The sequence below is a fragment of the Bubalus bubalis genome, chromosome 5 (genome assembly GCF_019923935.1).
Source record: "Bubalus bubalis isolate 160015118507 breed Murrah chromosome 5, NDDB_SH_1, whole genome shotgun sequence".
Lineage (NCBI taxonomy): Eukaryota > Metazoa > Chordata > Mammalia > Artiodactyla > Bovidae > Bubalus > Bubalus bubalis.
The window spans coordinates 39,601,046-39,628,040 of NC_059161.1; the positions used below are offsets into that span (position 1 = coordinate 39,601,046).

A 26,995-nucleotide genomic window follows, 5' to 3' on the forward strand; every position below is an offset into this window, starting at 1 on the left:
CTCATATCCTTAAGCATTTGGATCCACTTTTGTTTTAAACGTTTTGCTTTAATACCATAGACCATTAGGTCATCCTGTGATCCTAGTGTGACCTTCAGGGAGGCTTGAGCTCCAGCTGATAAAAGTGCCCGCTCTTAGCTGTTGTAGTTCAAGGCTATTTAATTGTGGTTGATTCTATTTTTATAGGAGGAGAGTAAACGGTGGACTGTGAGACTGGACATTTCTGCCCCTCAAGTGATATTTCCTGATGACTTTAAGTTCAAGAATCCCGTGTTGGTTGTTGTGGATCTAGGAAGAATGCTGTTGACCAACACCCAAGGTACAGTGTGAATGTGAAGTAATGAAGGCATATCTTGGCAGATTGATCTCTCTCTGTCATTGAACCAAGTAAAGCTTAAATAGAGGTTTATTTAACCTTTCTAGGCTCCAAAGTTAACTTGTTACTTTTTTATATAATAGTTTTATTGAGATCCATTTGAAAATGTACAATTCAGTTGTTTTTGGTATATTCATAAAATGGTACAGCTCTCACTGTTATCTAATTCCAGAACATTTTCTTTGTCCCAAGAAGACATTCTAGACCCATATTCTCTATTACCACCTCTCCTAGCCTTTGCTAACCACTAATCTTTCTATCTCTGTTTATTTGCCTGTTCTGAACAGTTCATGTGAATAGAATCATGTAATATGAGACCTTTTATGTATGACTTCTTTCACTTAGCTCAGTGTTTTCAAGGTTTATCCATTTTGTGAAAGAAGGGAAAGTGAAAGTGTTAGTCACTTAGTTGTGTCTGACTCTTTTTGACCCCTTGGACTGTAGCCCGCCAGGCTCCTCTGTCTTTGGAATTCTCCAGGCAAGAATACTGGAATGGATAGCCATTCTGTTCTCCAAGGGATCTTCCCAACCCAAGGGACTGAGCCCTGGTCTCCTGCTTTGTAGGTAGATTCTTTATCATCTGAGCCACCAGGGAAGCCCTGTAGCATGTTATCAATGCTTCATTTCTGTTTGCGGCTAAATGATGTTCCCTTGTTTTGATATATTACATTTTATAATATTTATCCACTCATCAGTTGGTGGACATTTGGTTGTTCTACTCTTTGGCTGGTATGAGCTTGGCCCTAAGGGGATGTGAAAAGGGAATTACATCCGAAGAAAAGGATCACACAACTGCAGAAAGTACCTACTTGGATTTATAAAGCACTAACGTGGGACAGAGACACAGGTGACCAAACTCAGGGATGTGTTTTTGTAGTTGTCGCGACACTGCTCAGGTGCCGAAGAGAGGGGTTGAGTGAATTTGGGGCTGGAAACTTGACATATTAAGCAATTACTGCTTGCCAAGTGCTGATCTAACACTCGGGTATTGTGTTGAGGAGGCAGAGGAAACCTCTGTTCTTTTGGAACCTTCTAGTTGGGGGGACAAAATGAACACATAGATGAATACAGGAAAAAGTAAACAAATAAGGAGGGTTGGTGATGGCAGCTCATGCAGTGCAGCTCGGATGTTGGGGGGCGGGGGGACAGTGTCCAGAGGGCATTGTTGGTTTCTGCACCCTGACATGTGTTCCTATGTTAGCAGGTCTCCATCTTTCCTCATGTTCCATGAACTTTTACTCTTTGTGTTTTGATTTCCAAATCAGTAGATAAGTTCACTCTGAATACATGGGAAATACAGAATACTGTGCTAAGAGTTTTCATCCATTTATTTTTTAAATCAGGGCTGTTGATTCTTTCGTATTGTCGTTCAGTCTCTTAAGTCATGCCCGACTCTTCTCTACTTTTCTTAATTATTACATTAAATGGGGGAGGAAGGCAAGAGCTGACATGTACTTTAAATCTTCTGTTTTCATCTGCAGATGACTCCAAGAGGAAGAGTGGGGACGGGTCAGCATTGGAAGAGAATCAGTTCAGTGATGATGAATATAAGACCCCTCTTGCCACACCTCCCAATACCCCACCTCCCGAGACTAGCAGCAGTAATGGGGAGAAAACACCTCCATTTTCTGGAGTCAAGTTCAGTGAAGAGCAGCTTCAAGCACATCTCATGAGCACGAAGATGTACGAGAGGTACTCGCTGTCCTTTCTCGACCTGCAGATCATGGTTGGACGCGTGAAGGACAACTGGAAGCATGTCCAGGATATTGACGTGGGACCGACCCACGTGGTCGAGAAATTCAACGTTCACCTCCAGTTAGAACGTCGGTTGATTTATACATCAGATCCCAAGTACCCTGGAGCCGTCCTCTCAGGCAACCTACCAGACCTGAAGATCCACATCAATGAAGATAAAATATCTGCTCTGAAGAATTGTTTTGCTCTCCTGACCACCCCAGAAACGAAGACTTTTGACTCTCAGATGAAGGAGAAGATTTTTCCCCAAGGGGGACAGCGGGGAAGTTTGCAAGACTCTGTGATGAACTTGACCCAGAGCATTGTGATGTTGGAGCAGCATACTCGGGAGGTCTTGGTGGAGTCACAGCTCCTCCTGGCGGAGTTTAAGGTGAATTGCATGCAGCTTGGTGTTGAGAGCAACGGCCGGTACATCTCTGTGCTCAAGGTGTTTGGCACCAACGCTCACTTTGTGAAGAGGCCTTATGATGCTGAGGTCTCCCTCACCGTTCATGGTTTGCTCCTGGTAGACACCATGCAGACGTATGGCGCTGATTTTGACCTTTTGATGGCCTCCCACAAGAACTTGAGCTTTGATATCCCGACAGGAAGCCTCCGGGACAGCAGGGCCCAGTCTCCCGTCTCTGGGTCCAATGTGGCCCACTTCACGAGTGCTGCCACACGGAACAACCAGTCAGCCACTAGTATTTCTCTGGACAGAGTTCTCACCAAAGAACAAGAGTCCCTCATAAAACTGGAATATCAGTTTGTGAGTTCAGAGTGCCCGTCCATGAATTTGGACAGCACCCTTCAGGTGATTTCATTGCAGGTGAATAATTTGGATATCATCCTAAATCCAGAGACAATTGTGGAGCTGATTGGTTTTCTTCAAAAATCTTTTCCCAAGGAAAAAGATGAGTTGAGTCCTCAACCTTTAATGACTGATTTTGAAAGAAGCTTTAGGGAACAGGGAACTTACCAATCTACATATGAACAAAACACGGAGGTTGCGGTGGAAATCCACAGACTTAACCTGCTGCTCCTTCGGACGGTGGGAATGGCAAATGGAGAGAAGTATGGCAGAAAGATTGCAACAGCGAGTATAGGTGGCACCAAAGTTAATGTCTCCATGGGCAACACATTTGACATGAATGGTTCTCTCGGCTGTTTGCAGCTTATGGATTTGACGCAAGAGAATGTTAAGAACCAATATGTTGTCAGCATTGGAAATTCAGTAGGCTATGAAAATATCATCAGTGATATTGGCTTCTATGAATCTGTATTTGTCAGAATGGAAGACGCAGCCCTTACTGATGCTCTGAGTTTCACCTTTGTTGAGAAATCTAAACAGGAATGTTTTCTCAACCTCAAGATGGCCTCCTTGCATTACAACCACTCCGCTAAATTCTTGAAGGAGCTGACGTTGTCCATGGATGAGCTGGAAGAAAACTTTCGAAGTATGCTGAAAAGCGCAGCCACCAAAGTCACCACGGTCCTAGCCACTAAGACAGCTGAGTACAGTGAGATGGTGTCACTCTTTGAAACTCCCAGGAAGGCCCGGGACTCCTTTTTCTTAGAAGAAAATGAACCATATGGGTTTGGCCTAGGTGCGTCTCATTCTGACACTGTAAAGCTCATCTTGAACATAAACATTGAATCGCCAGTGGTTTCCATCCCTCGGAAGCCTGGGAGTCCCGAGTTGTTGGTAGGACACTTGGGACAGATCTTCATCCAGAATTTTGTGGCAGGAGATGATGAATCCAGAAGTGACCGTCTGCAAGTAGAAATCAAAGACATTAAATTATATTCTTTGAACTGCACCCAGTTGACAGGCAGAGAGGGCCCCGGGCCGGAAATGAGCCGGGCGTTCTGCCCTCTGTCTGGGTCTGCCAATGTGAATAGTCAGGAGGAAGCTCACTTCACCCGACATGATTTCTTTGAATCTTTGCATAGAGGTCAAGGTGAGGCATGGGTATCTTTTTTCTCATTTTGTTTAGATTCCAGACCCAGCCATGAAGGTAGTACCTGGCTTAAAATAACAACAAAAACCTTTCTTTTAGAATTACCCTAAGTGAATATTTAAGAAGTTAAAATAGAATTTTAAGAGAATGCTTTCATATTATGTTTGAATGTTTGCACCTTTTCCCACTGAATGCCATTTTTGGCAAAATAAGGATTTTTTAAGTGGCCCCCTTGGGTGAGTGTTCATTCACTGGGATTCAGTGGGTGGATTCTGTTAGAGTATTATGTAATTTAGTCAAATGCATCTGACTTTTTCATTCCTAAGCTGTAGATCTTTCCTAGTTAAATATTGTAGTCTAAGATAGCTGGAGGGATTGACAGAAATAGAATGTGCAATTTAGTCTGTGGATGTTATGGTCTCTGTTGGCTATCCTGCCATCTTCTGTAATGGTTTGGTGCAGGGTTCTAGGAATAAAGTGCCTGTATTTATGTATTCTCGATCTGATCTGCTAAAACCAAGCAGTTCAATCTATTAGTCTTGGCATCTATAGAAATCAGGTAAGCTATATTGATTGGTGAAGATATTAATGCCTTTGAGAACTCCTATGGTTCTCAGATGTTAATACACTGATTGGTTTTTACATAGTTACCGAAAGATTGCTTTCTCTGCTTGGGTTAAAAGTTGTTCACTTAGAATTCTATGTTGTCCTTGATTCTGAGTTAGGCCCAGTAAGAGGGGTCAATCTAAAGCTGGGCATGGATGAGCAATTTTGTTTGGAAAATGCCAGCTTGGGAGGTTAAGAGAAGCTTACTGAGGACCCTTGCCTGGGTTGATGTTCACTGCACCATATTCTGAAACCATCAAATGGAGCCTGTTATGAAAATAGCTGTAACATGCTCTTTATGTGTAAATTTATCTTATACCCTTGCTTGCTGTGAGTTTTGGTCTTGGAATAGTTGCCAAGGTTTGTACTCAATCGCAGACCCTCGGCTCCAGGCTAACCTGCCTTCCTGGTCAAAGAGCAACTCCTGGGCTTGTTACATACCCTCACTTAGTCAGCAATGACGCAATGAGTCTGAGTGTTTCTAGTCGGTCATTTCTTCTCTCTTATGCCAGCTTTTCACATCCTCAACAACACGACCATTCAGTTTAAACTGGAGAAGATCCCTATAGAGAGAGAATCTGAACTGACTTTCTCACTTAGTCCAGATGACCTGGGAGCTTCTAGCATCATGAAGATTGAAGGAAAATTTGTTAATCCGGTTCAAGTAAGCACGCTATTGATTTTTATGTCAGGACAGTTGAAGTCCTGTAATGATTTTATATTTGTTATATACATGTGTTATGTTTATGTCTTGTTATATTTTGTATATATAAAATGTTGGAAGGAAAATATAAATTCAAAGAGATATTGTTGATGCACATTATTGTCAATAACTTGTTCTAATAAGCATGGTATCCTTTTATCATGTCCTTCTATCACTGAATCAGTCTTTGTTAGCTTCTTCATGTGGAGGGGTGAATTTAGAGTGGAAGAGGGCAAATCGTTAATTCTGTTGCCATTAAGAAATGAGGAAAATTATTGCTTAAAAAGTCAGGATCTGTCTTTCCCAGAGTGTTATAATTCTTGTCACACTTTTGGCATATGTGGCCCACCTATAAAACAATCTGATTACCTGAGCTGTTGACAGATCTTTCAAGGGAGAATTAGTCTTGCCCTCATTGAAATGAAATGGTCCAGGGTGTGTGTGTGGTATGTATGTATACATCTTTCATCCTTTTTCCTTCAAAAGTGTCATTTTTCCTGCTTTCACAGGCCAGAGAGCAAAAAGCAAAACACTATAAAACAGCAAGGATAGGCAGGACCTTAGGACGCTGCACAGGATCTAGAGCAGTGACTGGTCGTTAGTTTGGCAGCTGCTCTGCAGTAACCCAGGGGTGCTGTTACAGAACATGTGTAGCTTTTGACATCAGTACTTTCTGGATAGGGGTCTCTGGTTGAGAGAACTTTCCTTGGATCTTTTCCTTTTTGGCTTTTAAGGTTTTTCTCTTTCAATTTCTGTAGTTTTGTGGGGTTAGAAAGAATGATTGTGCAGATTCAGGCCTACCTTTACCAGCACTTATTGAACATTTATTGTGTGAAGGTTATTCCGTGAGGTACTCGGGGACGGCCTTGTCAATAGATATAGGTCAGAGAGAGGCAGAGGTGTAAGGACGAAAAAGTAAGAAAGAGGGGATCCTTGCTGTCAACTAATTTAAAACATCTTGGAGAGCTGATATATAGCAGAAACCAACGCGATATTGTAAAGCAGTTATTCTCCAATTAAAGATAAATAAATTGAAATAAAATATATCTTATAAATTATATTTTAAAAAACCATTTGGGTAAAGTCATACAAAATTTGTGGGCAGTGCATATGAATGCATTTGACAGTAGCAGTGGAATAACTGAATTTTTCTCTTTGAATGCAGGTGGTGTTAGCAAAGCATGTATATGAGCAGGTTTTACAAACGCTGGACAATCTGGTGTATAGTGAAGATCTGAATAAGTTTCCAGTCAGTGCAGCCTCCTCACCCTGCCCTAATTCTCCTCTGCCTCCCCTCAGTACCTGTGGAGAACCTTCCGCTGAAAGGAAGGAGAATGGATTGTTCAGCCACTCCAGTCTTTCTAACTCTTCTCAAAAGTCCTTGTCTGTGAAGGAAGTCAAATCCTTTACCCAGATTCAAGCCAACTTTTGTATATCAGAACTTCAAGTTCAGCTAAGTGGAGATCTGACCTTGGGGGCCCAGGGTCTTGTGAGCTTAAAATTTCAGGATTTTGAGGTGGAATTCAGTAAAGACCACCCCCAGACTCTGTCCATTCAGATTGCCCTGCGCTCTCTGCTGATGGAGGACTTACTGGAGAAAAATCCAGATTCCAAATATAAGAACCTGATGGTGTCTCGGGGAGCCCCAAAGCCATCTAGTTTAGCACAAAAAGAGTATCTCTCTCAGTCCTGCCCTTCCGTGTCCAATGTGGAGTATCCAGACATGCCTCGGTCTCTCCCTTCTCACATGGAGGAAGCTCCCAATGTGTTTCAGCTGTATCAGAGACCCACCTCGGCCTCCCGGAAGAAGCAAAAGGAAGTCCAAGACAAGGACTATCCCTTGACCCCACCTCCTTCTCCAACGGTAGATGAGCCCAAGATACTTGCGGGAAAGAGTAAATTTGATGATTCCTTGGTCCATATCAATGTATTCCTGGTGGATAAGAAGCATCCAGAATTCTCTTCCAGTTACAATCGAGTTAACCGGAGCATTGATGTTGATTTTAACTGCTTGGATGTGCTGATCACGCTGCAGACCTGGGTCGTGATCCTAGATTTTTTTGGAATTGGCTCCACTGCAGACAACCATGCGATGAAGGTGCCGCCTGAGGACGTCCTACAAAACGTGAAGTCAGAATCAAGCGCGTTAGCAGAGTCTGAACTTCAGGATCCAGTTAACACCAAACTGGATCTCAAGGTATCAGTTCCCTTAGGCTCTTGTTCTGAATATGAACATGGGCTTGTTTACTTAGATGCTGTCACTGTGCATTTATGCCAGAAAATCAATACTTCACAGAGGAGGTATGTGGTCTTTTGGATGTCTGTTCCTAAAGGGTAGACGTTAATATCTCAGAAAAGGTTTTAGCATTAATCCCATCTGGAGGCAGGGGAAATAAATGGTTTCAGTAACTTCTTGTCTTTCCTTTGGGCCGTAAAATTCAGTGGAATTATTTAGCTTCTTTACACCTCTGTTTCCTTATCTTCCATCCTCTGATTATGGTAGCTAAATGAGGCAATTCCATGAAGCACCTGGCAATGTGTCTAGCACATAGTAACCATGTTACTATGTAACTAGTAACTAGTACAGAGTAGCTATTTTTAAATGTGCCTTTTATTATCATCTCCCTCTCACTCAGAACATTATTAGCTTTTAGTGAGAGCAAGAGTACACATGTTTTAAATGTCAGACTGCCTGGATTTGAAAGCTGGCATTTTTGTTGTAACCATACAGATGTTTGGCTGTGGACAAACCATTTAACCTCTTTCTCCCTCAAGTTTTTCATCAGTAAACAGAGGTTGTTTAATGGTGCCTGTGTCATTGGATTGTGGAAGTTCAATGAGATGACCTAGGTATGGCCCTCCTCACGTGCGTGACAGAAATGATCATTCAGTGAATGGTACCTTCCCTGCTTCTTCCTCCCATGCAGTTGTCTATAGAAGCTGAGTTAGTGTCTCCTAGAGTGTTCCACATTCTGGATTTGTCTGTTTCTTTATGGTACATTTGACTCCTCTCATCCTCTAATTTTAGAAATGGAAGTTAGCTCTAAAGACTTAATCAGATCCAGGTCCGACACTTCATAGGTGGTGCTGAGTGCTTCCTGTTGCGTTATACCAGGAGGTCTACAACACCCAGTCGTCCCACTTTCAGTGATGCTAGCTAAGATCCATGCTGAGAGTGGGCTCAGGTGCTGACAGCTGGATTCCTCCAAACAAAGCGTATTTGCATTATTTTGGTGATGAAATGACTAGAGGTTTTGTTTTTTTTTCCACTTCCCCCGTCATGATAACTCATTCCCTTGAGATCCTTCTGTCATCCATGTCCAGAAGCCACTGCAAGGGGACCCCCCGTGCCATTGGAGTGGCCCCCATGGTCACTGCTCCATCTGTAATAATTCCCTCCTTTTTTCTCTTCCTTCCTTGAATGTTTTTTCTCCTTCCTTTTCTCCTGCTATTTTCTTTCCTTTTCCGTTGGTTTTTTTTTTTTTTTTTTCATTTATCAGACATATGCTGAACACCTACTTTGTTGTTGTTCAATTGTGAAGTCATGACCAGCTCTTTGCGATCCCATGGACTGCAGCACGTCAGGCTTCCCTGTCCTTCACTATCTCCCAGAGTTTGATCAAACTCATGTTCATTGAGTCGGTGATGCCATCCAACCATGTCATCCTCTGTCGTGGTAGGCATTAAAGATAAGGGGTGCATGTCACCGGCTCTGCCACTCGGGAGCAGAGAGTGTGAACTGGGATGTGAGCTTCTGTCCGTCTCCTCTTCCCTCCTTTCTTTTCTTCAGCCAATGCCTTGCCCAGTGATGGCACTCAGGGGTATCTGCCTCCATAAATCGTAGACACAGAGTCCTTTTTGTAGCTAAAATGACAGAATTATGTTACTGGATTTATTTGTTTCCAAGAATGCTGTTCCTAAAACAGGATTTTGGTTTTCTTCTATTGGTGGTTGGCTCTGGGGAAGAAAATCTTTGATTGTGCTTCTAAGTGAAGTCCCAGTTGGGCACCAGGGGCTTCTACTAAATATTAATCTGAAGACATTAAACATTAAGTGTATTTATCACTTCGTCTTGACAAATTCTTAGGGTACACTTAATGAATCTGTATGAGTGATTACAGAATAGTGCAATATTAGAGATAAATGCTGAAAGGGGAAAAATTGTTTTATAATGTAAAACATTTTACTGACAAACAATAGATGAAGCCCAAAGAAAGGATCCCCCCCAAAAAACCAAAAAGCCAACCAACCAACATACAAAAAAAAAAAAGAGAGAGAAGAAAGAAAAAAGAAAAAAAATTTTAAAAACAGACGAGGTGACCACAGGGAAGACACCACAGAACCTGGGTTTTAGATTGCCCAGTCAAGTTCTTTTCCTATCAGCTCTCTCCTCTTACTGTGGTTTGACTGGCTAAGAAAAGTTGAATTTGGTATCAGTCGGACAAAAAGGTTTATCTTCAGCTTTCCTGAGACTTGTAGCATCTTTCTCAATGCCATTTGTCTGAAAGGTACCTTTTCCTCCAAGTAACATTCGCCTTGTCTTACCTCCTGTGTTCTTAGGTTCATTCGCTTTCTCTCGTGCTGAATAAGACCACCAGTGAGCTTGCCAAGGCGAATGTATCCAAATTAGTGGCACACCTGGAAATGATTGGTAAGTGGAGGAAATCAGACTTGGGGAATCTGGGAAGAATTTGAACATCCTGCTCACAAATCTAATTGTCTTCACAGGTGCTAAGTAAGGTGTGGCTCAGTGGCTGGGTTGTGGTTGCTGGTCTGACCAGGACTGGTGGTGGTGGTTTCTAGATACTGGTTTATGGATCAGAATCATCTGCTAGAAATGCAGCTGTTTGGCACAGCTCCCTTCCCATCCCAAGACTCTGATTGTGTGGGTTGGGATGGGACCCTGGGATCTCTCTGAGTTTTAAAAAAGCTCTCTGGATGACTATATAATTTCTTTGTCTAAAGTTTGGACATGTTGGAGCGTGAAAGGGGGCATTGTTAATAATTACAACCGGGAAAACGGCATATAACAGGGGCTGCCTCTGGGAAATCAGGCCATATGTTCACTCTGTTGCCATAATTGGGGGGAACCCCTAAGAGGGGGTGGGCTTCCCTGATAGCTCAGTTTGTAAAGAATTTGCCTGCAATACAGGAGACCCCGGTTTGATTGCCGGGTCAGGAAGATATGCTAGAGAAGGGATAGGCTACCCACTCCAGTATTCTTGGGCTTCCCTTGTGGCTCAGCTGGTAAAGAATGCGCCTGCAATGCAGGAGACCTAGGTTCAATCCCTGGATTAGGAATATCCCCTGGAGAAGGGAACAGCTACCCACTCCAGTATTCTGGCCTGGAGAATTCCATGGACTGTATAGTCCATGGGGTCTCCAAGAGTCGGACACAACTGAGCGACTTTCACTTTACTGAGAGGGGATGGTTTAAGCAGGGAGATATTGTAGCAAAGCTGGCATTCTTCCTAATGGGATGCAATAGGCTGTAATCCTCAGTAGAACACAAGTGAAGAGCTACATTAAGCTCTAAAGTGGAGGAATTTACAAAGTGAGCATAAAATACTGCTCCTTCCTTAAGCAACTGGTGATAAAATAAGAAGACTACAAAGCTCAAATGTTGACTCTGTTGTAAAATAAGAATGTCTTTTGGGGAAATGAACTAAAATTGGTTTCATTCCTGGTATAAATTAATTTATAAAAGGTTCCTAGAAGAGATGAGTCCTTTGAATTGGGAGAAGCTTGGGTAGGATAAGTTTCCCTGGTGGCTCAGAGGGTAAAGCGTCTGCCTGCAATGTAGGAGACCCAGGTTCGATCCCTGGGTTGGGAAGATCCCCTGGAGAAGGAAATGGCAACCCACTCCGGTACTCTTGCTGGAAAATCCCATGGATGGAGAAGCCTGGTAGGCTACAGTCTATGGAGTCGCAAAGAGTTGGACACAACTTCACTTTTCTGAGTGACTTCACTTCTTTTGGAGGGGGTGGGTGGGTATTTTTGTTAGAGGACATTCGGAACCAAAAATAAGTATGTGTCTTCATTGGGAGCAGAACTAGCCTGCCAAATACATACACCTCAGTCATTGTTTTGTTGTTAATTATGATGACAAAATTTGTTTTACATAAGCAACAGTTCAGAACATTCCTTTTCAATATCTACCCCATGTTAAGAATGATTCATATAGGTTCATAGCCCAGGGGTGCATGTTTTAACATTTCCTCTTTCTTCTGCCCACCTTCCAGGAGCTTCACTTGTGTAATATTGGAGTAGTTTCAAATCTGTGTCTTCAGTGTCTTATTTTATTAATGTCGTCTTTTAGTTAAAAAACACTAAAACCCATTTAATACTGCCTGATTAATACATCTCTGACATTTTTTCCTTTATTCTTTTATCTATAGTATAAAATAGACCTTATGCTATTTTGCTAATTCTAATTAGTGGTCTGATCTCAGAAGAGAGCATGTTTCTATCTGTATTTGTAAATATTTTATCCTTTAATTTATGTTTACCCTTAATTTCTTTCCCCTTGTAAGTGTTAAAGTGTGATGCTGTGGTATTATTTCAATCCCTTTGGACTTCTGCATTGAGGCTGTTTGAAATAGTGCATAAAATATTGTTCTGGGTGTGTTAAAATATGAATATTCACTTTTGACATTTCGTTTTATTAAATGATGTAAAGTCTGAGGCATGTGTATATCAATTTTTGTTTCAGGCAGAGTTAGGGTGTGTGACAGAAAAAAGACCATAAGAATGCATTCTGATTTTTAATCTTCCTAGAGGGAGACCTGGCCTTACAGGGAAGCATTGGGAGCCTATCTCTGAGTGACCTTACCTCACATGGAGAGTTCTACCGAGAACGGTTCACTACGAGTGGAGAAGAAGCCCTCATCTTCCAGACTTTCAAGTAAAAACATCAAGCTTTTCCATCGTGATGGTTTCCTGTTTCAAATTCTTGTCGGCTAAGCAATGAGGAAAAGTTTTAAAAAAACATAGCTTCTTATGTAGAATCAATTTGATCTAGTTGTGAGGAATCTCGATTTATATTCAAATGGATCTGCATTGAAGTGGGCTACTCAGGCTTTAAGAAATAAGGGGGGTATGGTTGAAATAATTGTGGTTATCATTATAGTCTGGTTTCACAGCAATGTGTTGTGTGACTTGAACAAGTCACTTAATCTCCTTGCATCCATTTTTCTATTGAAACAGTGAGGAGACTGTGTTAGATCAATTTCCATTTAGCTCTGAATGATCTGGGATGATTTCAGCCTGAGAAAGTTGTTGAAGATAATGGGTTTTAAATTGCATTAGGCATTTCTTCCAGTATAAATACAATCTGTATTCAGTTTTAGAATTTAGAAGGCATTTTTAGGCCTATGTAGTTATTAAAGAATAGTTTTCTCAGAAAACAGAAATTTTAAAAGGTGGTTTTTCAGCCTTTTGGAGAGCTGTCAGAATGTATGGATATTCATCTCTGCTCCCAAGTATTCTGGTCTGTGGTAGTGTTGTGTTCTTTTTTTTTTAATTATCGAAAGTGATTTTAATGTTCAACCAGAGTTGAGAAAAATGGTCCCTAAAGATGTCTAAGAAGTTTTTCTTTCATTTCCAGAGGGAGTATATCATACTCCTCTGAGAAGTTAGATTGATTTATTTGTATTGTTACCTACCACAGCGGCATGGTTCTTTAATAAATGAGATAATTAATGTAAAACTCTTAACTCTCTGCCTGGCAAAATGATAGTTGCTCAACTAATATGAATTCCTTTCCCCAGTGACTATGTCCTGTATAATAACTTATTATTGTGGCATCACGTCCCATTAAAACCATTTGTAGAAGTTTTTTAATTTATCAGTGAATGTGGATGCTAAAACTCTTTGGACTGCATTTCACTGAAGTAAAAAGACTTCTTTCAGCTTCCAGAGACAGATTGCCTCAGGAACATTGGTTCTGTTGCCTAATTTTCTTTACCAGTTGTTTCACAGTGTAGTTTTTATTACCCCAAGTTGTCACAGTCTTTGCTAGAAGAGTGAGCAGGAATATTCACTTTTCCTTAAAGGCAGGGACAAAGAGGCTCAGGTAAAAGGTCTGAACCACAGTGGCTTCTGAGTGAGTTCTGGAATCAGGGGTGATCACAGCCCCAGACCTGTCCCTGTGTTTATAGCCCTGGCCATCACACCAGACTTTTATTTAACATCCTCTACATGTGGTGGAAGCTTAGAAAGAAAAACCTGGTTGTGGATTTCCTTTTTTTTTTTCTGGGTTTCCATTTTAACAGTTAAAGCTGTTTCCTAGGGAAGCCCCTAAATGAACCCGAGTTTTCTTCAGACACTCGTTTGCATCCTGCCGCTGTCTCTGAGTCACACTGTTGCCTTTCCTCCTAGGTATGGCCGGCCCGACCCTCTCCTCCGGCGGGAGCACGACATCCGAGTGAGCCTGCAGATGGCGTCCGTGCAGTACGTGCACACCCAGCGCTTCCAGGCGGAGGTGGTGGCCTTCATCCAGCACTTCACTCAACTGCAGGACGTGTTAGGGCGCCAGCGAGCTGCCATCGAGGGGCAGACGGTAGGTAGTGCCTGGATCCAAACACTTCTCCAGTTCGACTCATCAGCAGAACTTTTAAATCTCTAGGGATAAATCTGGAAAGTGTCACTGAGAAAAGTAAAGGTAATCAAGTAATCTTAAGCTTTACTAATGTCCTCCATGTAGCTGATTAGCTACAGCAGTCTTACTGTAATCGGAGAGCTTATATTCCTTGTTTCTTGCATCATGTTTTAATTTCCTTTTAAAGTTTAGCTTTGGCTTGCTCTAAAAAAGATAAACAAGTTACTTCAGTGGTGATACTTTTCCTGGAAAGTGGTTCCAAAGACGGTATCTGTTATAAAAAGAGGGTTTCTTTCAAATGTAGTTCTCAAACTTCTTAGCTCATGGCTCCCTTCTTGTCTTGGAAGTTTTTCCAAGACACATCTGAGGCCAAAAGAAACACCTAATGGTCTTTCCATTTCCAAAGTAATTAAGTCCAAACAACTTCATAATTACGTTTGTCCAACAATTTAGTAGCTGTTTGAAAACGTAAAAACATAAGTGAAAGATGATATTTTTATTTCATTCTTAAATCACCGTAATTGCTTCCTAGTAGGATGTATGTGCCTCTTGGGCACTGAACAGCTCCTCAGACTTGGAATTGGGTTGAACGTCACAGTCCTCGTTTCCTTTTCCACATTTATTTTCTCATGGTACTTGTTTTTTATCTCAGCAAGTGCTTAAGACCCAGCTTTGCAAAAACGTGACATCACTGGAAGGAATGTAGCATGACTTCACATTGAGTGTAGACCACCTCAAGCTGGTGGTGTGTGCTGTGTCCAGGTGACATCACTGGAAGGAATGTAGCATGACCTAACGTTAGGTGTAGACCCCCTCGAGCTGGTGGCGTGTGCAATGTCCAGCCGATGATGTGTTTACGTGAAGGATTTAAGATGCCCTGGCAGCGCACCTCTGAGTGTGAGGCAGCCTCCAGTGTTGTCTTGGAACCACAGAAAGCAGTTACAATGTGGTTCTCTGTAAAACGTATTGACTATTTATTTTTAAGTTTTATTAGGTAAAAGATTGTAATTTAAGTTCTTTGTAGCGGCAACGTTTAAAAATTTTGTTTTAATTTAAATAAAATTTTTTTTTAGTAAGTTGTATATTGTTTTAGTACAGAATCAAAGCCCAAAAGAGCATTTGGAGAAAAGTCTCTTTCTCGGCTACTTTTCCTCAGCCACCCAGTTTCTGTCCTTGGCAGCAGCCAGTATTAGTGGTTTCCTGTGTACATTATAGAGAATTTATTTATTTTTTAAAATATAAAAGTAGTACAATCAAATGACAGGGAATCTGGAAAAAAATAACTTAGTTTTCTAGCACCATAGGTATATTTTATTTATTTTTTTTCCCCATACATGTTTCCATGGATATATGTAACCTTTTTTATCTCTTTAGAAACTTATAAAAAACAGTTTAGTATTTGATACATATGAAAGAATATCTGTAAGATGTATATAAACTTTAAAGTGTGGTAATAGAAGGAACATCCATGAAACCACCACCAAAATAAAAATTAAAACATTACTAAGACGTGTCGCATGTAGTCCTTCCCTATCTCATTCTTTGATGCCTCAAGAAACCACTCTCCTGACTAATCTCTAGTCCCTTTAAGATTAAAAGAAAACTTCGTATACCATATCTTTTGCTCAACTCATTTGCATGTTATAAAAAGGGTATGAAGTTTGTGTCCCTTTGCTAATGGTCTCCCAGCCCTAACCCCTGTTTCCTGGTAGCCACTGGCCAGCTTGCTGTTATAGCAGAATGCAGCCACATTCATTCATTTCCTTATTGTCTGGATGCCTTTACACTTTTCTTAATTTGCTGTGATGTTTTAGGGATTTTTGTATCTAAGCTCCTGAGCGTTACTAGTTTGTAGTTTTCTTTTCTTGAAAAGAAAAATGCCTATTTTAGTTTTGGTAACTGGGCCATGCTGTCCTTTTGTAGGATGAATTGGGAAGTGTTCCTCTTCTATTTTCAGAACAGTTTGTGTAGAATTGACATCAATATTTCTTCCTTTATATCTTCCTTAATATATTCTGGATAGAAGACCTTTGATATATTTATTGCTAATATTTTTTTCTAGTCTATGGCTACCGCTTCCCCCATTTTCTTAATACTATTTTTTTTAAAAGCAGAAGTCTTTCGTTTTGATGAAGTTCAATTTTTTTATTTTATGGTTAGTGCTATTGTTTTGTCAAAGAAATCTGCCTACCATCAGGTGGCAATAAATCTCTCCTATTTTCCTTTTTTAGAAGTGTTATAATTTTAGATCTTTTCCATTTTGAGTTAATTTTTGCATGTTTTGTTAAGTGAGACTTGAGGTTTTTTTTTTCCCAAATACCTATCCAGACTGTTCTTTTCCCACTGAATTACCTTGACACTTATGTTGAGAATTCACTGATCATATATGTATGTGTATTTCTTTATTCTCTATTCTATTTCTTTGATTTATATTTAGTTGTACACCCCCTTGTCTTTTCTAGAAAAATACTATTTATATGTTTCTCGGCTGTGTCGAGTCTTTGTTGTGCTGTGTGCAGGCTTTCTCTGGCTGCAGCAAGCGGGGGCTTCTCTTGTGGAGCAGGGGCTCTAGGTGTGGGGGCTTCCATAGTTGTGGCTTACCAGCTTAGTTGCCCTCTGGTATGAAGTATCTTCTTGGATCAGGGATTGAACCTGTGTCCTCTGCATTGGCAGGTGGATTCTTAACCACTTGACCATCAGGGAATACCTTCCCCTGTGTCTTTTTTTTTCTTCTTTTTAAACTTATTTTTAAAAAATTTATTTAGCTGTCCCAGGTCTTAGTTGTAGCATGTGGGTTCTTCTAACTTCGTTGCAGCACGTGAACTCTTTAGTTGTGGAATGTGGGATCTAGTTCCCTGACCAGAGATCAAACCCATGCCCCCTACATTGAGAGTGCAGTGTCTTAGCCACTGGACCACAAGGAAGTCCCCCATCTCCCTTGCCTTGATAGCTGTTGCCTTATGGTATGTCTTGAAATCAGATATTCTAAGTCTTCCAACTTCTTTTTCAAAGATGTATTGGCTCTTCTAGGTCCTTTGTTTTCCCTCTATAAATTTTAGAATCAGCTTGTCTGTTTCTATAATAAAGTCAGCTAGCATTTTGATTGGGACTGTCTTGAATCCATATATCTGGAGAATTGACATCTTAACAATATTGAGTCTTTGGATCCTTGAATATGGTCTATCTTCTATTGAAGTAGGTCTTTAGTTTCTCTCAGCAGTGTTTCGTAGTTTCAGGTATACTGTTCTTACACATTTTTTGTTAAACTTATCACTAGGTATTTCAGCATTTTGATGCTATTCTAAATTGTATCAATGAAAAAAATTCAACGTCCACTTGTGTATTGAAAGTTTAAGAGATATAATTGGCTTTTGTTTACATAGATATTGAGCTCATATCCTGTAATCTTGCTAAACTTACTTATTCTGAAGTGAATTGAAAGTCGCTTGTCATGTCTGACTCTGCTACCCCATGCTATACAGTCCATGGAATTCTCCAGGCCAGAATACTGGAGTGGGTAGCTGTTCCCTTCTCCAGGGGATGTTCCCAATCCAGGGATTGAACCGAAGTCTCCTGCGTTGCAGGCACATTCTTTACCAGCTGAGCCACAAGGGAAGCCCAAGAATACTGGAGTGGGTAGCCTATCCCTTCTCTAGCATATCTTCCTGACCCAGCAATCAAACCGGAGTCTCCTGTATTGCAGGCAAATTCTTTACAAACTGAGCTATCAGGGAAGCCCTCAATTACTTATTCTAGCTCCTTTAGATTCTTAAGGGTTTTCTACATAGATGATTATGTTGTCTGTGAATAAGAAAGTTTTCTTTTTTCCTTCCCAAACTATATACCCTTTGTTTGGACTAGGAGTTCAGCTACAGTGTTGAATAGAAATGGTGAGAGTGGGTATCCATGCTTTATTCTTTATCTTAGAGGGAAAGCATTGTCTTCTGCAGATGTTAACTAATATGATGTTAGCTGTAGATAGTTTGTGTTTGTTTTTAAAAAATCTGTCTACTTCATCTGAATTGTCAGTTTGTTGGCCTGAACTTGTTCATAGGTTTCCATGTCTCAATATTTTTAAGTTTTCTGTAGCAATGTCCCTGACTCTTCCGGTAGTGGTGATTTTTGTTTTCTTCCTTTTTTCTTCATTCGTATAGGTAGAGGTTTTATCACGTTCATTAATCTCTTTAAATAATCAACTTATTGAGGGCTGTGTCAGGCCTGTGCATACTCTTAATAAGCATGTGTGCGCTTGTAAAGAATGTGAAGTGGTAGTTGGGAAGACTGTTCTATAAATGTTCAATTGATTTTTCTCTCTTATCTGTTTTCTAAATAACTAGTTTCTGCTCTTTATTATTTTCTTCCTTCTCCTTACTTAGGTTTATTTTGCTTTTCTAGCTTCTTAAGCTGGAAGCTTTAGATCTTTTATATAAAATAAGCATTTAATGCTAAACATTTTTCTTCAAGTACCTTCACCCTCCCCTTTTTTCCTTCTTTCTTTTCTTTAGTTAATTTTTATTGAAGTGTAGTTGCTTTACTTGGAGAAGGCAGTGGCACCCCACTCCAGTACTCTTGCCTGGAAAATCCCATGGATGGAGGAGCCTGGTGGGCTGCAGTCCATGGGGTCGCTAAGAGTCAGACACGAGTGAGCGACTTCGCTTTCACTTTTCACTTTCATGCATTGGAGAAGGAAATGGCAACCCACTCCAGTGTTCTTGCCTGGAGATTCCCAGGGATGGGGGAGCCTGGTGGGCTGCCGTCTAGGGGGTCGCACAGAGTCGGACACGACTGAAGCGACTTAGCAGCAGCAGCAGCAGCAGCAGTTGCTTTACTATGTTGTTAGTTTCTACTGTACAGCAAAATGAGTCAGCTATACATATACATATATCCCTACCCTTTTGGACTTATATTCCATTCAGGGTCATTGAAGTCTTTAAGTACCTTTTTAAGTGCTTTAAAATTCATTCCATGAATTTTGATGTGCTGTGTTTTTTTAATCAGTAAAGTCAAGATGTATTTTTTTTAACTTCCCTTGTGATTTCTTCTGTGACCCATGGGTTATTTAGAAGTGTGTAGTTTAATTTCCAGATACTTGGGAGTTTTCCATTATCTTCTTGTTACTGTTTTCTAATTTAACCCCTTGGTGTTCATAGAACATACTCTGTGTGATTTTAGTTGTTTTAGATTTATAAATCCATGGAACTTTTGGGAACTTGAGGTTATTTGATTGTAAAATGAGGGAATGAACTGAATGTCTTACTCAGTTTTCCTTCTTTCAGGTGAGAGATCAAGCACAGCGCTGTTCACGGGTTCTCCTGGATATTGAGGCTGGTGCTCCTGTTCTTCTTATCCCAGAAAGTTCCAGATCAAATAATCTGATTGTAGCAAATTTGGGAAAGTTGAAGGTCAAGAACAAATTTCTCTTTGCTGGTTTTCCTGGGACCTTTACCTTACAAGATAAGGTGAGCAGTCAGTACCCATTCCCTTCTCAGTTTACCTGGCGTTGGAATACCAATCGAAAAATTCAGATGCTACCATAAGATTATTCCTAACCACTGTACTTTTGTAGTATACGTGGCTTGAAGAATATGTTTTTTTGACATTTTATTAGCATTTCAATTAACCCTTAATAGAGGTAGTATAAATTATAACTTTTACTAACTGTATGTAATAACTTACTTTAGCAAACAAATCAACAGAACCATCTTTATAATGTTCTCCTCCCAGGCTGAATTTATATTTATCAACTTTTTACATTGGGTAGCTTTTTTTTCAAGAGACTTTGGCTCAAGGCTTATCTGAAGCCATTCGAAAATATTTTAATAAAATCTTATGGAGTATCTCTTAACAGTTTAAAACTGCATTAGCACTTATTTCTTATAACATGTTTGGAGGTAATTGGGATGAAGACTGCTTTTTTCATTTTACATTTAGAAAAGCTAGAATTCATTGAGAATAAATGATGAAAATGGGAAACATTTGTGAATCACAGACTTAGCAGTGATGGGACCTTGGAGGTGGTCCCACCGTTTTTGCAGTTGAGGAGACTGAGTAACATTGCTGGAATGAAGAGGAGATGCTCTTGGGTTCTAGGTGTATGCTTTAATGAAATTCTGCTGGTTTCCATGGCAGCTGACAATAATAGCAATGGAAATAGTCAGTGTTTGTTGAATGCCTAGTATACAGCAACTTATGCTAAACTCTTTTTGTATTTGTTCATCTTGTCCTCTTGTTCTTATTAACAAGCTGAGAGGTATTATTTACACCATTTTTCCCTATAAAGAAATTGAGGCTTAGATAAATTAAGTAATCTCTTTCAGATTAAATGTCTAGTGAAGAGTACAGTGTGGACCTCAGGCTTTGGTGGTGTTCATTCACTAAGTCATGTCCAACTCTTTGTGACCCCATGGACTGCAGCATGTCAGGCTTCCCCGTCCTTTACTATCTCCTGGAGTTTGCTCAGACTCATGTCCATTGAGTCGGTGATGTTATCCAAATATCTCATCCTCTGTTGCCCTCTTCTCTTCCCGCCCTCAATCTTTCCCAGCATCAGGATCTTTTCCAATGATTTGGCTCTTCACATTAGGTGGCCAAAGTATTGGAACTTCAGCTTCAGCATCCGTCCTTCCAAGAATATTCAGGGTTGATTTCCTTTAGGATTGACTGGTTTGATCTCCTTGCGGTCCAAGGGACTCTTAAAAGTCTTCTCCAGCACCACAATTTGAAATCATCAATTCTTCGGCATTCAGCCTTGTTCATGGTCCGACTCTCACATCTGTACATGACTACTGGAAAAACCATAGCTTTGACTATACGGACCTCTGTAGGCAAAGTAATGTCTCTGCTTTTTAATATGCCTAGTTTAATATGTCTAGGTTTGTCATAACTTAGACTTTGGTATATCTGCCTTTAGCACTCCATGCTCTTAACTGTGGTATTATTTTACCTCCCAGCATTGGTGGCGGTAGTTTAGTCACTAAGTCATGTCCAACTCTTTGTGACCCCCTGGACGGTAGCCTACCAGGCTTCTCTGTCCTTGGGCTTTCCCAGGCAAGAGTACTGGTATGGGTTGCCGTTTCCTTCTCCAGGAGATCGTCCCGACCCAGGAATCGAACCCACGTCTCTTGCATTGGCAGGTGGATTCTTTACCGCTGAGCCACCTGGGAAGCCCCTCCCAGCATTAGGATTTGGTTTATGTAGGGTAGGGGAGAACAAACTGACAAAGGTTGTTCCTGTCTTAGTATCCCTTTCCCAGATAACTCTGGTTCTTTGAAATTTTATAAAGAATGTGGCAATGAGTTCATTAAAATAACTTCAGTGGAAGAACACCAGAGTTTTTCACAGAAAAGATACAGATTTGAGCAGCTGCTATTTGCCTCTTTAGGTGTAGGAAGAAAAGAAAATGGAAGAGAGTGATTAGGGAACTAGTCTTGCCAGGCCTTTGCCAAGGACCTCAAGTTGAGTTGAAAGTAACAGGAAGACTGCATTTGTTGTTTATGTGTAGACTCAAATGGTGTTACTCTTTTCAAATGACTGTCTCTATAGTTTTCTTCATTGTTTTACTTCTCACTCATCCAATTACTCACTACTACTAACCCAAACACCCTGAACTGAAAATACTTGATTCATTGAGTGGGAATGACTGGAGTGAGGAGACTGGAGATGAGACAGTGAGAACCATGGGAACCATGTTCAAGTGTCATGACTTTGGGCTCAGGGCCCAGAGTAGGGGTGTTTGGATGGTGGGTTAGAGGGCAGGTTGTCCGTATCTTATCTCACTGCAGCTGCTGAGACAAACCAGATTTAGCGATCAGAGCACAGGGTGAAACCAGCACAGAATAGAAGTGATAAGCAATGCACACGGAAGTGCAGCACCAGGTTTGCTCATCCACACGCCCCACATTCAGACAGCTGGTGGTTGAGGACTTGCTGGTTCACCTTGCTGTTGGAAGCCCCTCCTGTTGGAATAATAGGCCTTCTTTCCAGATGGGGCTTCCCTGGTGGCTTAGCTGGTAAAGTATCCACCTGCAATGCTGGAGACCTGGGTTCAATCCCTGGGTTGGGAAGATCCCCTGAAGACGGGAATGGCTACCCTCTCCAGTATTCTGGTGTGGAGAATTCCATGGACTGTATAGTCCATGGGGTCACAAAGAGTTGGACACAACTGAGTGACTTTCACCTTCATTTTCCAGAGTGAGGAATAGGCCTCCACTTATGTATATTTTTTAAGACAGTAAAAAAAACAAAATCACCATTGACCTTTCATAGTAGGCCTAGTAGAGAACTAGTAACCTTGGTGTTAATGAGGAAAATCCCTTTTCATATTTGAGTCATAGGCATTTTGCTGTTTTCTGGCTCGAGCCTCAAAGAAAAAGAAACATTGATAACTGCATCTAAAATTTCTTACTTTTTTTTTTTTTTTACTGTGCGATGCTTATAATTAATGCAACTGGATATTGAACAAATGTATCAGAGCTGGTGTTGGCATATGACTGTTGTCCCCACAGTGACCTCAGGGCATTTGCCTCTCTTATCCACCTCTACTGCCCTAGGGAGAGCTGAATTCTTCCTCAGAAACGGTCTTCTGAGACTTTAGTTAGTTCTTTGAAATATATTTGTTTGTGGGAAATCGTTGTTTTGAGGCCCAAGTTTTTAGGAAGAGATCCGTTAGAGCCAGAATGGGTGATCAAGTTCAATGATACCATTTTTTTCCTCTCTCCCTCCTGAAAAGATAAAGGGCTTATTTTTCTGTGTCAGATATATCTGTATATGGGCTTATGAGCTGACTCTGAAGTTAGCTTCTAAAGAAGAATTGCCAAAGTATCTCAAGAAAGTTTTGCACAAGGGTTTCTGTTTTGTTAAGTACACCAAATAACAAGTGCATAGTTTGTAGCATTTTAATGAAGAAATTTCCCTGTATTTCGTTTTCGAGGATTTGATTTTAAGTGGCAGCACATACAAGGATCGCTTTTTCTTCAAGGTATAATATGCTTTTTTTGCCTCCTGGTTATTCGGAAAAACCTTATGGGATTCAGCAGTCAACTCCCATTCATTTGCTTAAAAAAGAAAATCTTTAAAATCAATCCTTTAAAATATTTCATTACTTGGGAAAGCCTGCTTATCACCACCCCCCACCCCTGCCCCCAACTTTGACGAATCACTTTCCACCTGTGTAGAGGAATCCTTCTTAAGGATCATTAAAAGTATTTCCTTCTTCCCTGCCTCCCTCCTTCCTTCCTTCCTTCTTGATGACCTTATTTCCTTCAATCCTAAAAGACTTTATCTTGTTATGTGCCAGTGGGTTGTTCTGTGAAATTCCATAAGGTTTGCTTGGAGTGTGTTTCTTGTTAAAAGTATTTAATCCAATTAATTCATCTGTGGAACTTACCTCTCCACATGTACAGTTAAGCTCCACGATCTAGGCCTATGTGAAGTGAGTAATTACTTTTCTTCTCCCCCAAATCACTTTGCATTTACATTTGCTCTTTAATGCATCTGCCCATGTGAGGTTTGTCTAGTATGCATTCCAGTGGTTAAAGAACAGGAAATAGTCCTAGAATCAAAGCTTGCAGAGGGGTCATTTGCCTTTGAGTTCAACGACTCCTGTGTGTTTGGAATTGTTTTACATAAGTCCATGTCTTAATGAGGGCAGGTTTGAATTTTTTGCATATGCTTTTTCTTTCATTTTTTTTCAACCATAGTTTGTACTTAAACTTAATTACTAAGTATTTCAAAAGCTTTGAGTTAATCCCCTCAAGCCACTGATTTATTTAAACCAACTCAGAGAGGATGGAGAGATGAATCAAATGAAAGAGCAACAAATACTCTCAGGCATTTAAATAAACTAAGCAAGAGGGAAGGTTTTTAATGTTGAAATACTTAAATGATAGCATTTAGCTAGTCATTTGCCTTGCAAAAAGGAATTGCAAAAAAATAACTGGTTTCTTTCACCGTTACATGTAATTACTACTCAAGATAACTATGAAGGTGAATAGTACTATCATCTCCCTTTCGAATGCTGAGAGGAATATACATATAAAGCAGTCCTTGGGAGTCTTCCTGTCCTTCCAGCTTACTAGTGAGAATGGATAGATGAGAACAAACTGATGCTGCAGAAACTATAAGGATATGTAGCTGTGAGTCTTGAGGGAAGGAACCATGCAAAGTTTAAATGTCAGTTATTGAACCATTCTGGTGAAAAAGATTTGCTCTGTTAGCAATTAACTGAAGGTACTAGATATGTAAGAAAAGCATGTGATATTTTCAGTAGAGTTACAGAATTAATTTTATTCTGTATTTGCCCTTAATTTTTATGCCCTTGAACAGAAACATGATAGGAATGGCTTGCCTGTGTTTTCCATTTACAGTTACTTAGATGAGAAATGTAAACCTGAGAGGGGAGACTTCTAGAATGTACAAACACATTAGAGGGGCTTCATTCCATATTGCTGTTAGATGCATTTTCTTAGGAAAAAAGAGTCCTTCCCCTCCAGCAAATCATCAGTATATTGTATGGCTGAGAAATTTGCCTTTGTTGTATTGACCTAGATTAAACCACCAGTAATTAGTATCTTGACATTTACTCTTAAGCCAAAAGATAACATGTTCCAGTTGCCAAGTTGTTGCTGACACTTTGCAACCCCATGGTTTGTAGCCTGCCAGGCTCCTCTGTCTGTGCGATTTTCCAGGCAAGAAGACTAGAGTGGGTTGCCATTTCCTTCTCCAGGGTCTTCCCAACCCAGGGATCGAACCTGTGTCTCCTGCATTGGCAGGCAGATTCTTTACCTCTGAGCCACCAGGGAAGCCCAAAAGATAAAATATGTTCCTGCAAAATTGGCAGAGTTTTCAACGGGTACTGAATTATATGTAATGTCTCTGCAGAGAATTACACATGGAAGAAAGAATCATGACCCTGTGGCCCTTTTGTTTATGGGATCTGGGGTACTTGGGAAATACCATGTGGCATAGAGTCTTTGAAGAGTCCAGGACTGGGAAGGAACTTCCAGGATAGTAGATAGAGTTACCACCCCCATTCCTGCTGCTAGTTTTCTTTTCTTTCCTCCCAGGAGTCTGTGCCTTCATCTTCCCCAACTGGTACTCCCAAGCGCAGTGTGAGGAAAATGACAAGCATGGAGGACCTGAAGGGGACCCACTCCGAGGGGCTGATCATGATGCCTCCTGCTGGAATGAGTCGAGGCAGCTTGAAGAGTGAGTCTGTGCCCAGCACCTCGACCAAGCAGCAAGGGCAGCCAGCCACACCCTCTGTCGGCCGAGCTTCCAGCAGTCCAGGTAAAGGAGGAGAGAGGAGCTGCATGAGGAAGGAGGAGAAATTCATGAGACCATTGCGGGATCCTAAGGGGCGCTGTATCCCGTTCAAGTAGATGCTAACAAAGTGGTAGCGTGTCTTTAGTAATCATCTGATTCTGATACTCATTTAGAAGGCTTTAGAGTTTTAGGATGTAGATTAGGATTGGATGACTTCTAAAGTAGCATTGTTGTTGTTTAGTCACTCAGTCATGTCTGACTCTGTGTGACCCTGTGGACTGCAGGATGCCAGGCTTCCCTGTCCATTACCAACTCCCCGAGCTTGCTCAAACTCATGTCCATCGAGTTGGTGATGCCATCCAACCATCTTATCCTCTGTCATCCCCTTCCCCTCCTGCCTTCAATCTTTCCCAGCATCAGGGTCTTTTCCAGTGAGTCAGCTCTTCACATCAGGTGGCCAAAGTATTGGAGCTTCAGCTTCAGTATCAGTCTTTCCAGTGAGTATTCAGGGTTGATTTCCTTTCAGGTTGACTGGTTTGATCTCCTTGCACTCAAAGGGACTCTCAAGAGTCTTCTCCAGAAGCACCACAGTTCGAAGGCATCGGTTCTTTGGTGCTCAGCCTCTTTTATTGGCCAGCTCTCACATCTGTACATGACTACTGGAAAAACCATAGCTTTGACTATATGGACCTCTGTAGGCAAAGTAATGTCTCTGCTTTTCAATATGCTGCCTAGGTTGGTCATAGCTTTTCTTCCAAGGAGCAAGCATCTTTTAATTTCATGGCTGCAGTCACCATCTGCAATGATTTTGGAGTCCAAGAAAATAAAATCTGTCACTGTTTCCAATGTTTCCCCATCTATTTGCCATGAAGTGGTGGGACCGGATGCCAAGATCTTTGTTTTTTGAATGTTGAGTTTTAAGCCCGCTTTTTCACTCTCCTCTTTCACCTTCATCAAGAAGCTCTTTAGTTTCTCTTTGCTTTTTGCCATAAGTATGGTGTCATCTGCATATCTGAGGTGATTGATGTTTCTCCCGGCAATCTTGATTCTAGCTTGTGCTTTATCCAGTCTGGCATTTCACATGATGTACTCTGCGTACAAGTTATAAGCAGGGTGTCAATATATAGCCTTGATGTACTCCTTTTCCAATTTTGAACCAGTCTGTTATTCCATGTCTGGTTCTAACTGTTGCTTCTTGACCTGCATACAGGTTTCTCAGGAGGCCGGTAAGGTGGTCTGGTATTCCCATCTCTTTAAGAATTTTCCAGTTTGTTGTGAACTACTCAGTCAAAGGCTTTAGCATAATCAATGAAGCAGAAGTAGATGTAAGATTAAATTAGTAAAATATAGGGACTTCCCTGATGGGCCAGTGGTTAAGAATCTTCCTTGCAATGCAGGGGATGTGGGTTTGATCCCTGGACAGGGAACTAAGATCCCACATGCCTGGAATCAACTAAGCCCACATGCAGGTACTTAGCCCATAGGCTTTGGAGCCCATGCACCACAATGAGACAGACCTGGATCAGCAATTAAAGCTCTCACTTGATGCAACGAAAGATTCTGTGTGATGCAGTGAAGATCCTGCATGCAGCTAAGACTCGACACAGCCAAATAAATAAATTAAAAAAAAAAGAGTTTAAGAACAAACCAAATAGTAAAATGCAATATAAATAAAGAGATTCAGGTAGTCTCTAAGGGCTTGTCAAGATAGTTGCCACCAGATGGTGTTAGTATACCTAGAGTAATTCCTGCAT

General features: G+C 40.9%; 1 protein-coding gene across 10 annotated transcripts in view; it reads left to right on the top strand.

Moving 5' to 3' along the window:
• The window catches only part of VPS13D (vacuolar protein sorting 13 homolog D), a 274,134-nt gene that overhangs the window by 38,534 nt on the left and 208,605 nt on the right, over window positions 1-26,995 (top strand). For all 10 annotated transcript variants that reach the window (XM_025285916.3, XM_025285915.3, XM_025285913.3 and 7 more), the window contains 9 exons: window positions 187-319; window positions 1,858-4,071; window positions 5,190-5,341; window positions 6,546-7,577; window positions 9,941-10,031; window positions 12,158-12,284; window positions 13,760-13,940; window positions 19,256-19,438; window positions 25,043-25,265. In XM_025285916.3, the coding sequence (XP_025141701.3) occupies window positions 187-319; window positions 1,858-4,071; window positions 5,190-5,341; window positions 6,546-7,577; window positions 9,941-10,031; window positions 12,158-12,284; window positions 13,760-13,940; window positions 19,256-19,438; window positions 25,043-25,265 (4,336 nt within the window). The remainder of the gene's footprint in view (window positions 1-186; window positions 320-1,857; window positions 4,072-5,189; window positions 5,342-6,545; window positions 7,578-9,940; window positions 10,032-12,157; window positions 12,285-13,759; window positions 13,941-19,255; window positions 19,439-25,042; window positions 25,266-26,995) is intronic.